Source organism: Capra hircus, chromosome 16, assembly GCF_001704415.2.
Source record: "Capra hircus breed San Clemente chromosome 16, ASM170441v1, whole genome shotgun sequence".
Taxonomy (NCBI): Eukaryota; Metazoa; Chordata; class Mammalia; order Artiodactyla; family Bovidae; genus Capra; species Capra hircus.
The window spans coordinates 74657523-74669668 of NC_030823.1; the positions used below are offsets into that span (position 1 = coordinate 74657523).

The following is a 12146-nucleotide window of genomic DNA, read 5'->3' on the forward strand; positions in this document are numbered from 1 at the left end:
CCTCAGCGACCCCATGGACTGCAGCCTTCCAGGCTCCTCCATCCATGGGATTTTCCAGGCAAGAGTACTGGAGTGGGGTGCCATTGCCTTCTGCAAGGCAAATTCTTAACCACTCAACTACCAAAGGAAGTCCCATGTATCCTATTTGTGAAGAACTGGGGATTCACAAAGATACAGAGGTAACTTCCTCACAAATGTCAGACATAATATAAATTAGAGTTCCTTAGAAACAATATGGATGCCTTCAAATCACATATTATAAAGAAGCCACCTGAGCTACAGTGTAAAGGCCGCTCCTTCCAAAGCAGGCAGTGGTGACTCAGTGTTGTCACATCAAAGCCAATGCCTAGGACTCTAGTGTGTTAGTGAGGAAACGCGTGCAACATGAAGGTGGATGTCGTGAGCTGATGCCCACTGCCACTGCCATGTAAAACCTGGGCAAACCACGCCATGTCTCCATCTCACTTCTCCTCACGTGTTGTTGTTGTCGTGTCCGACTCCTTGTGACCTTATGGGCTGCAGCACACCAGGATTCCCTGTCCTTCACCGTCTCCTGAAGTTTGCTCAAACTTAAGTCCATATAGTCGGTGATGCCATCCAACCATCTCATTCTCTGTGCCCTCAATCTTTCTCAGCATCAGGGTCTTTTCCAGTGAGTCAGCTCTTCTCATCAGGTGGCCAAAGTATTCGAACTTCAGCTTTAGCATCAGTCCTTCCAATGAGTATTCAGGGTTGATTTCCTTTAGGATGGACTGCTTTGATCTCCTTGCTATCCAAGGGACTCTCAAGAGTCTTCTTCAGCACCAAAATCTGAAAGCATCAGCTCTTCAGTGCTCAGCCTTCTTTCTAGTCCAACTCTCACACCCATACACGACCACTGAAAAACCCATAGCTTCGACTATATGGACCTTTGTTGGCCAAGTGATGTCTCTGCTTTTTAATACACTAAGTTTGTCACAGCTCTCCTTCCGAGGAGCAAGTGTCTTTTCATTTCAGAGATGCATCCTTACATGTGCAACATGGTTAATACAACTAAAACCGGTCTCAAACGATGTAGAAGTCATGAAACCACTGCAGATAAAGTGCTATTTAAATGTCTTATAGTTTAATTAGCCCCATGCTTTCCCCAACTCCTATTCTGGGGCGTCAGTGGTTGCTACTCAGACCTCATGACCTGCCAGCAGGGGAAAATGTGGATAGAGAACAAAGTTTCTTGGCCTAAAATTCACACTATTTTCTTGAACTTACCCCAACTCTTTTAAACCCTAGATTTATCCCATTACATAAAGGAACAAGAGGGATTGTGTATGTTAGAAAAATATGTCTTTCGGAAAATTTTAGTCTATTCTAGGGAGAGACATAATTCCATTTCTCATACTCACACGAGACGCACCCCACACTGCAAGTCTACAGCAAGATTCTTAACAGCAAAATCAAATTCATCGAAAGGCATCTGGACGTGGGTCACAGGAAATCCCAGTAAGCTCAGGTGACGGGAAAGGTCACCTTCACCGCCTAGGAAATCTCGTGAAAAAGCCAGAAGGATATCTTTACTGGCCTATGGAGAAACAAACAGAAGGTATTATATTCCGGTATCATCGTTCTGTTTATAATAAAAACAAATTCTTCAAATCATTCTGTGCATATAGAAATAAAGTAAAATTAACTAGTATAAAAAGACAGTTTCATATGATAACAATGGGAACCTCATATATTTCCAATATTTCTAATTTAAGACTTTTTAAGAAAGGGCTCATAAATAATAATACACTCTAAAAATTAGAATTTGATAGCATACTAAATTAGGAAAGAAATTTTCTCCCAAATTAATTACTCAGAAGCACAGTTACATTCATTCTCAAAGCAAAGCTAGAATGATGCACTGGTGAAATGTCAACCAACAAGCTAGGCAGGGTTAGAACACTGGGCAGGCATTTCTGTTCTACTCCAGAGTACTGTTCTTTGGGAAAATCACTTTTTCTGAGGAGAAAATATATAATAAAAACAGACAAAATTTTATATGTGAAATATAAAATATAAGATGAAAACTATCAGGCTTCCCTTGTGGCTTAGCTGGTGTAGAATCTGCCTGCAATGCAGGAGACCTGGGTTAGATCCCTGGGTTGGGAAGGTCCCCTGGAAAAGGGAAAAGCTACCCACTCTAGTATTCTAGCCTGGAGAATTCCATGGATTGTATATATATAGTCTATGGGATTGCAAAGAGTCGGACTAGTGTTCTTTGGGAAGATAACTTTTTCTGAAAATACACAATAAAAACAGACAGAAGTCTTATATGTGAAATAAAAAATATAAGATGAAAACCATACCTTGAACTCGGCATCTTTACAGAAGAGACAAGGATCATGATCAATAAGTCTAGAGATTTTAGCATAATCAAGGAAACAAACCAACAATAATAGTTTTTTCAATGTAAACTTAGACAGAGCTTCTTCATGACCTGAAATAAAGTACAAAAAGGCATAGCACATTCATCTATGCAAGACAAGTTTGGCTTTCTTTTCTTGGAGGGGGTGGTTCTCAATTATTTTTCTCTATTTATTTATTGTTATGATTTTGGTCTATATATTCCTGTTAAGGATTCTTGAGATGTGTCCTATACTTTCAAGTCAAATTATCTTGGAATTCTTTGTAAGTCTATAAAATTCCTTATATTTACCTTTTTTTTTTTTTTTGGCAGGGGAAACATATATTGGTGCAGCAACTATGGAAAACAGTATGGAGCTGACTCAAAAAACTAAAAAGAGAACTACCAAGTAATCCAGCAACGACACTGCTGGGTATGTATTCAGAGAAAATAAAAACCCTAAGTCAAATACACCCCAGTGTTTCATTATTTATGATACCCAAGATGTGGAAGCAACCTAAGAGTCCATCGACAGAAGATCAGATAAAGAAGATATGGTGTATACATATGTGCATGTGTGTGCATGTACATGTGTGTGATAGAATGCTACTTAGCCAGAAGAAAGAATGAAATGGTTGCCATTTGCAGCAACATGAATGGACCTGAAGGGCATTATGCTTCGAGAAATAAGTCAGAGAGAGAAAGATAAATACTGCATGGTATCACTTATAGGTGGAATGTAAAGCAAACTAGTGAATATGAAAAAAAAGAAACAGACTTGCAGATACAGAAAACAAACTAGCGGTTACCAGTGAGGAGAGGGAAGGCGGGGGCAAGACAGAGGTAGGAGATTAAGAAGTATAAATCACTACTTGCCAAATAAATAAGCTACAAGGACATATTGTACAACACAGGGGATATAGCCGATACTTTATAAAAGCTATAAATGGAGTATAGCCTTTCTAAATTATGAATCATTATGCTGAACAGCTGAAACTTATATAACATTGTAAATCAACTATACCTCAATTAAAAAAAAAAAGACAAGTTTTATGTAAAAGTAGGATAGTTACATCTGCTGGAACAATAAGCACAGTAATAAGCACAGGAGCACACTGCGTATCTTTCTTAAGCTTTCCATGAATAGACTCATTTAAGGCTCACGAGGGCTCTATGGGGCAGGTACTATTTAACATTTCCAGTTCATGGAAGAAACTGGGGCAGACACAGCAAGAGACTGGGTTAGCTTCACACGACAACTACGTCATGAGCACCACAGGCACTGACCTAGGGGCTAAGAATACTATAACAGCAAGTGGCAGCCTAAGACAGACGTGACCTCCACTGGGCGTGAGGCCTGCTCGTGAGGTGGAGAGAAGAGACAGCAGGCACAAATAGCGATAGGGCTGTAGCGGTGGGGGGAAAGCTGGGGAATGGTGGAGGGTTGCAGAACGAGACGGCAGTGGAGAGAGAGGCCTTTTACACCGGTTTCTCTGGAAGGTGAAGTTGGAACAGAGACAGGAATGAGGACGGGACACCCTCTGCACACAGCGGGGGGAGCACACGACGGAGGCAGAGCCACCCACCATCTCTGTACAGGTGAGGGACACTCGGGTGCCTGTACTCGGCTGCGATGTCAGGATTCCAAAGCAGGCGGTTCAGAATGAACATCGCCAGCCCCGTGACGTCACTGTTGTCTTCCAGAGGCACCAGTTCTCCGTATATTGTCTGAAAAGAAATCCAAGCCCAAGTCAGGGCTGTGCTCTCTCTTCGGGGCACAGGGATGCAGAGAGGAGGGACAGACGACGCTGGTCTAGGAACTGGCGAGGTTCTGATTCCTTTGGGAGAGATGGGGATGTTCGACCGGGCTCTTTGGGCTGAACATGTATGTTTTCTGCAATTTTTAGTGCACTCTTCACAGTGAAGAAGAGATGAAAGTTCAGGACTAAGATAAGTTCTTAAAAATTATATGACAAGTGATATTTATATTGCAATTTTTTCTTTTAAGAACTATCAAATGTAGGCCTCTTGTTCAAATTTAATGACAACTGTTGGAGAAGGCAATGGCACCCCACTCCAGTACTCTTGCCTGGAAAATCCCATGGGCAGAGGAGCCTGGTAGGCTGCAGTCCATGGGGTCGCATGACTGAGCGACTTCACTTTCACTTTTCACTTTCCTGCATTGGAGAAGGAAATGGCAACCCACTCCAGTGTTCTTGGCTGGAGAATCCCAGGGACGGGGGAGCCTGGTGGGCTTCCGTCTATGGGGTCGCACAGAGTCGGACACGACTGAAGCGACCTAGCAGCAGCAGCAGCAGCAGTCCTGTTAGTGGGCTTCCTAGGTGGCGCTAGTGGTAAAGAACCCACGTGCCAGTGCAGGAGACATGGGAGACTCAGGTTCAATCCCTGGGTCGGGAAGCTCCCCTGGAGGAGGGCATGGCACCCCACTCCAGTATTCTTGCCTGGAGAATGCCATGGACAGAGGAGCCTGGCGAGCTACAGTCCATGGGGTTGCAAAGAGTCGGACACGACTGAAGCAACTTAGCGCACATGAACGCACGTCCTTCAAGTGTATCATGAAGGTGCAACACACACCTAAATAATTCTAAATGCTTTAGTAGTTAACAAATGGAAAACCATCTGTAAACCATCTGAGACAATAACTGGGGATGTTCTGATCTGTGTATAATCAAGGATTAAAATATGTCATTAATTTAACATCAATGTGATTGTTAATGATTTTTAAAGCAATTAGAAAAAACTAAAAACATCAAATTGTATTTTATAACTTTATATCAATAAAACTAGAGAAAAGCATAAAAATATTAATATCTGCCAAAATAGAGACACTTTGTCTTTATTTCCTTTATTTTTTTGGCATGTGATGCTTTCTTAAGATCCTCAAAGGTCATGCCCCCTAACAGAATTCTAAGGTGTGATGGTAGAATGTTTTGTTTATAATTATTCATTCACCTTTCCCTTTAGAAGTCCCCTTTCCCACCAAATGGCATAGATTTGCTGTATCTATCGTGAAAGAACAAATATTTCTGCCTCATCTGTGCCTGGACAGGTAATGCACTTTGGGTAGAACTATGGATGCAGTGATGCCCACTACATCTAAGAGGAAGTTTCAAAAGGCACTGAATGTTTCTAACTCTCCCACGTTCTACCTCTGCCACAAAAGAGCTATGCCCCAAATAGACAGGGCCCACTCTACCATCCTGTGCCACCAGGGAAGCCCTAGACAGGTCTCCTTTAATTGAGGCTCTGGAACTCTTTGATATGTGAAGCATAGCCAGTTGACATGTAATTTTCTGATTAACTTTTCTTTGAAAGAAATGAGAAGTTGAATTTCAAATCATTGAAATAAGAATTAAAGCAAGAAATCTTAGCAAGTTCATTGTCTAGTTGGGTGACCACAGTGGGATTATCATTCATTCTCTCTACACCTCAATTTTCTAATAACTAGCCAGATAAGTGTAAAGATTCCTTTTTAGTACAAAAGATTTTTCTATTCAAAAACTTAGAAAAAATTGAAGAATGGGATATCCCACATGACAAAGGTAAAAACCCTAAACAAGCTACAGGAGTTCACCAGTAAAAGACTAAAAGAAATGGAAACACTGAGGGCTGGAATAAAAGGACATTTTTAACAGCCAACTCCTAGTGGCTTTCTAATTCAGTTAGTTTTATCATTCTAAATATTACTGAACCATATACCATGTGAAAAACTCAAATTCTGATGTTTCCATGAGTAGTGTTCCATCTAAATGTTTCTGGTGACTTCAGACTGGTGTGGATTCCAATCCTGGCCCTTCACAGGCATCCGGCAGGTCACTTACCATCTCAGTTTCTGATCAGTGAAGTTGGAATAACAATAAATACTTCACTGGATTTTATAGAGATCTAAATTAGAAAATATATTTAATGTGTTTTAAACAACCTAGTATTATCATTGGTAAATGCTCAGAAAGGAGTTAACTATACTTGTTATTACATCTGGTACCAAATATTACACATATATGAAACTAACGGGAAAACTGCTATGTAACAAAACGGCAGTGATATAGAATGACAGTCTATTAAGAGCATTTATGAAGGGACCTTAAATTTCATACTGAGATATTAAGTAATCAAATAATTTGATAACTGAAACCATCATTTTATTAAAGAATCTTCTAAAAGTATATATATCTTTTTTCAAAAACTGAAAGGTGTACTTACCTCTAGGCCGATTCGTAGCCACAAAGGATTATATGACAATAGCCAATTCAGGACTTTCTGCCGTTCTCCTGAAACGCATATGAAACACAAGTAAGCTCAGACCACTAATCAAATACGAGACAGTGAATACAGTTTCATGGAGAGAAATCAGAGACCAAAAAGGAACATCACATATATGAAATATGTTAAAGTGTACTTCCACTCTTTTATATATGTACATGATCTTGTTTAAGTTTGTGAACTTTTAGGTAGCAAAGTGAAACCACGTATATATTTGACTCTGAAAAAAAATTTCTAGAGTGTTTTTAAAGAATTAATCTCAAGATTTCCATAATCTTCTTACCCACATCTTTCCAGAGGTGCCTGTCTTTCCGAACAATTAACCGCCGAGCTTCGATTTCAATTTCAAGCTTTTTCATAGCCTTAACCATTTTTTCAGAAGTAAATAAGCGGCATGCGGCACGACGCAACCTGTTCAACCTGCACCGAGCTGTGTAAGCTCTGAGAGACACCTCGTCCTTGGTAGGAGCTTTCGGGACACTTATTTTACGTTGACTCTCTACTCCCAGAAGAAGAGTGGAAGCATTTACTGGGTCAAAATGAAAGAAAGGATATTTCTGGTTAAACGATATGTGCATACACTTTAAAATCTAGCAATAAATGCAGCTGAAGGAGGCCAAGACAGAATCTATTCCCTGTGCCTTCTAGCCTGCTCCTCTCCTTCCCACCTCAAACTGAAGGTGTCATCCTTCACTCAGAAGCTTAGGCGGTCCTATGCTGCTGCTGCTGCTAAGTTGCTTCAGTCATGCCCAACTCTGTGTGACCCCATAGACAGCAGCCCACCAGGATCCCTGATCCCTGAGATTTTCCAGGCAAGAGTACTGGAGTGGGGTGGCATTGCCTTCTCCAAGGCTGTCCTATAGTCGCAACCAATTGACTGTACCTGCAAACTGTATCCCAAATCTAACCATTTCTTATAACCACTGTCATCCAGGTTCCAACATGATCTCCTCTAACCCAGACTCATGAGAGAGCCTCCTAGCTGGCTTCTCTGCTTCCATACACTTTATCAAAAGATAAGCTCCTAAAGGATGGGATTTGTTGGGATACACATATCCATGGCTGATTCATGCTGATGTATGACAGAAACCAACACAATACTAAAAGCAATTATCTTTCAATTTTAAAAATAAATTTAAAAAGAATAATCATTAATAAAGTAATGGAAAACATCAAAAAGGTAAAAAGTCAATATGCTTGAATACATTTTTTAAAAAGTTATATTTCTCTATTCCAAAGAGAAATAGAAATAATATTTAAAAATAAATTAATAAAGGTTTAAAAAAAGAATGTGATTTGTTAAAGTCAAATTTTGAAATGCAATTTGAATTTTCATAGAGCACATCTTCTCTCAAAGATGTTTTGTTTACTTTTGGAGAAAAAGCAAAGTACCTAATCAAAGGCAGAATTCCTATACACACTTCTCTAACAAATGCAGACCAGTGTCTGCTGGAACACTACAGCAAGAGGGAAATCGTCCACCTTAAAGTCAGCCTGTGTGATGCCTGGGCAAGTTAAGTATTTTAAAGGGGTTTTCCTTATCTGGAGTTGAACTTATCTCTGTAACTTTAATGGGAGAGTAGCCCAAGTGAATCTTCCTTGTCTCAGGAGAAAATCCTTTAAATATTTGAAGAACACCATGTTTCCATCACATTCCATACTTTGAGTTTTTCTCTTTTCCAGAACTACAGTGAAATATTTTAAAAATTCCTCATATCCGCTGGTTTTTAGACCTCTCATCATTATATACTTGGCCACAAACATCTTAAACAGGGTCCAGTAGAGACAATATCCCTAACAGGCCATACAAGACAAAATGATCCACCAGGACATCCCACTTTATTGATGCAGCTAAGACTGGACTGTGTTTCTAGGAAGCCATGTCTCACTGTTAATGCAGACTGAATCTGTCTAACAATAAAACCCATTCACTGGAAAGGCTGGAAATCACACTGGCTGATGAGCAAAAAAAGAAGTTCAGGACTTACAGCACAAAATTCTCTCACCTGCACAATAATGAGCATTTGTGTTAAAGACCTAGTGTGCTGTGCCACTAACTACACTATGATACACTTGTGAAAGTGAAGTCACTTCAGTAGTGTTCGACTCTGCGACCCTACGTAGCCTGCTAGGCTCCTTTGTCCGTGGGACTTTCCAGGCAAGAATACTGGAGTGGGCTGCCATTTCCTTCTCCAGAGGATCTTCCCAATCCAGAGATTGAACCTAGGTCTCCCACCTTACGGGCAGACTCTTTACCATCTGAGCGACCAGGGAAACCCAATAAATCTGTACAACTAAAGAATGAAAAAATCATGTTAAAAGTGACCCGTTAAAAAAAGGATTATCTAATTTAAACGTTAACTTCATGTTTACCTTCAGAAATATTTGTTTTTACAGTGAAGTCGTCAGGAGTTAATATAAAATTTAGCCACCAAGTGAAGCCCTGTTCCTGCTTCTCCTTCCAGCGTTCATCATAAAATATGTTTTTTGCAGCAAACGGCATTGGATGTCTAGGTATACCTAGGAATACAGTTAGGTTAAGGCATAAACACTTTTCCTTTAAATTACTATACAATCTATAGCAATAGACGATCGTCAGCAAGATCACCTTTAAGACACTGAACGATGTTTGCTTTCCTACTTCCTGCTGGAAGGAGCTGAAAGCATTGGGGTGTGCTGTGCTGTGCTCCGTCACTCAGTCATGTCCAACTCTCTATGACCCCGTGTACTGTCGCCTGCCAGACTCCTCTGTCCATAGAATTCTCCAGGCAAGAATAGTGGAGTGGGTTGCCCTCCTCCAGGAGATCTTCCCAACCCAGGGATCAAACCCAGGTCTCCTGCATTGCAGGCAGATTCTTTACCATTTGAGTCACCAGGGAAGCCCAAGAATACCGGACAGTTAACCTATCCCGTCTCCAGGGAATCTTCCTGACCCAGGAATCGAACTGGGGTCTCCTGCATTGTAGGCAGATTTGCTACCAGCTGAGTTCCTAGGGAAGCCCATTTGGGGGTATAAAATGTAGTAAAAGTAAAAGAGAAAAAGTAAGGCAGTACCTCCTGGTTATTTAGAAATCCCAAGAAAAGTGAATCAACTTCATTGAACTCTGAGAAAATATCCTAATTGTTATTGGGACACATACTTTAACAATTCTTCAAGCTTTTATTCCATTAAAAAAATCAATTCATTTCCATCTGAAATGCGATTAATGCTTCATTCAGTGTCAGTTTTTCAGAGACTTTAAAGATATTAAACACTTGCCTGCTTTTAGCGCTTTTATGAAGGTCAAGTTAGACTGAGCCACAGGAACAAAGGGTCTTGTCCTTTTGTTTGTTTTAGAAGTAGGAGTTCTGTATCCTAGTGAATCTACAATCGTGAGAAAAAGAATAGCATTTTAAAAGTAAAATAAACTCTGCAAATGAACTGCTATCAACTTAAAATTTGCACTCTCCAAAATCATATCCATTTAGCAGATGCTGAGTAACCACTATGTGCCAGGATATGAACTTGGGTAAATAAAACCTATCTGTCTGAAAGTTACAGACCAGAAACTACAAAGTATTTTGTGTCGACAGAGGCCATGACTGAGATTGAACCAGCTCACTGTGTGTGTGTGTGCGCCTGTGTGTGTGTGTATATATACAGCTAGGTGCTGAGAATGCAGAATGGAGAGATGCAGTTCCAGCCCTCAGGATGTTCTGGGTCCAGAACAGAGGAGTAGAAAGACTCACAGTACATTACATCAGAAGTATATGAGGAGCCTGGGACAAGGGGAGGCACCTGAAAGGCAGGACAGCCTCCTGGAGGAAGCATCCCTGAGCTGACCCTGCAGTGGACGTGACATACCAGGAACAGGGCCTCTGACTGAACTGCGAGGTGGCACCTGGAGCCAAGAACACAGACAAGAAAACCAAGACAAAAAAGAGGTTGGAAGAGGAAGAAAGGAATTAAAAAATATGAAAAATGACAGTGATGGCTAGTAGTTGAATACTTGCACCAGGCACTCTCAAAGTCTTGTAATTTAGGTTACTGATGTAGTCAGCACCAGAAATCTATCAGAAGTGCACCATCATCTATGTTTTATGGAGCTTAGAGCAACTATGCTACTTGGTCAAGGTCATGCATGCTAGTAGGTAGCTGAGCTACACAATATGGCTCCAGAGCTTGCACTGTAACTCAGTTCCAAGTACCTGGTGGGCCAGTGAAGGATTAAGGTCCATGCAGTCACACTGTCACATGTATTTCAGAAGATGGAATGGACAGTGGACTGGAGTCAAGACTAGAGACGGAAGTGAAAAGGAAGCAATCCCAGGGGCCTAAGTCAGGTATGATGAGAATTTAAAGGAACACAGCAGCGGTGGAGACAAAACCAGAGAAGAGCTGTTTTCATAGCAGAACTTGTAACAGGGCTTAAGGTCAACTGACTAGGCAAGGGATAGAGAATAAGAACCCTGATAGGTTTCCAGGCCTCACCCGGTGATGAAGTAGACGGTGGGTGGTACCTACAGGAGGTAGACAGTGGGGGTATATACAGGAGGTAGATGGTAAGTGGTACCTACAGGAGGTAGATGGTGGTGGCGGGGCGGGGTGGGTGCCTACAGGGAAAGTACAGGAAAGTCACAGAGGAAAACAGCCTGTCCTAACGCAGTTCACTCCCTCAAAGGTGGGTTTCACACCAGCTTGTGCTGCTGTTCCATACAGACCATGAGCTAATATTAATAATAAAGCCAGAGGCGGGAAAGCTAAGGCCCAGGGCAGAACCCAGCCCACAGCTGTTTGTGTACAATCTGCAAGCCAAGAAGTTTTCACATTTATGAACACTAGTTAAAAACAAAATAGACCTCCAAACAGTTTTATTTCATGACACATGAAGCCAATATGAAATTCAGATCTCGGTGTCCATAAATAAAGCCTTCTTGGCACGGAGTCACAGCCGCTCATGTCCACACTGTCTGGCTATTTCCCTGTTGGCATTGGCAGGGCCCAGTGGTTGTGACAGACGTCACATGAGCTGCCAAACCTGGATATTTACTATCTGGACCTTCACAGAAAAAGTGCTCAGCTTTGACTTAGAAGAATTGCAAATCCATGCCAATTGTCAAAATAAGGAATATGACCACATTGTTACATAATATCTATTAGATTATAAGTTTCTTTCCATCTTAACGTACTTAAAAATATGAGTTCCTTGTTCTGAAGGCTTGCACAAGCCAGTCCCTCCGCCTACAACCATTTTGTTCTGTGGGAGACTTCCTTGGAAATGTCTCACGGCTTCTGGTCATTCCCATAAAGCCAAGTAAAGTGCCCCCACTTCTGCGCTTTCATGATTCCCTGGGCATAGCTCCAAGGACGGGGAGCAGCTGAGGACAGTAATGATGTCTTTTCTCCCAGTATCCACAGAGCCTAGAACAATGCATAGCACACAGCAGGTAACTTATCAGAGTTGAATAAATTCACCTCGAAAAACTGACTTCTTTCTCTGCAGACATTGCAGGGTCT

General features: G+C 41.2%; 1 protein-coding gene across 1 annotated transcript in view; it reads right to left on the reverse strand.

The window, feature by feature from the left end:
* Positions 1–12146, reverse strand: part of ASPM (abnormal spindle microtubule assembly) — a 62486-nt gene that overhangs the window by 36656 nt on the left and 13684 nt on the right. The window contains exons 4-10 of the mRNA XM_018060804.1: positions 9909–10013; positions 9023–9169; positions 6933–7178; positions 6590–6657; positions 3952–4093; positions 2328–2458; positions 1383–1558 (exon numbers count right to left, since the gene is read on the reverse strand). Coding sequence (XP_017916293.1) covers positions 1383–1558; positions 2328–2458; positions 3952–4093; positions 6590–6657; positions 6933–7178; positions 9023–9169; positions 9909–10013 — 1015 coding nt within the window. The remainder of the gene's footprint in view (positions 1–1382; positions 1559–2327; positions 2459–3951; positions 4094–6589; positions 6658–6932; positions 7179–9022; positions 9170–9908; positions 10014–12146) is intronic.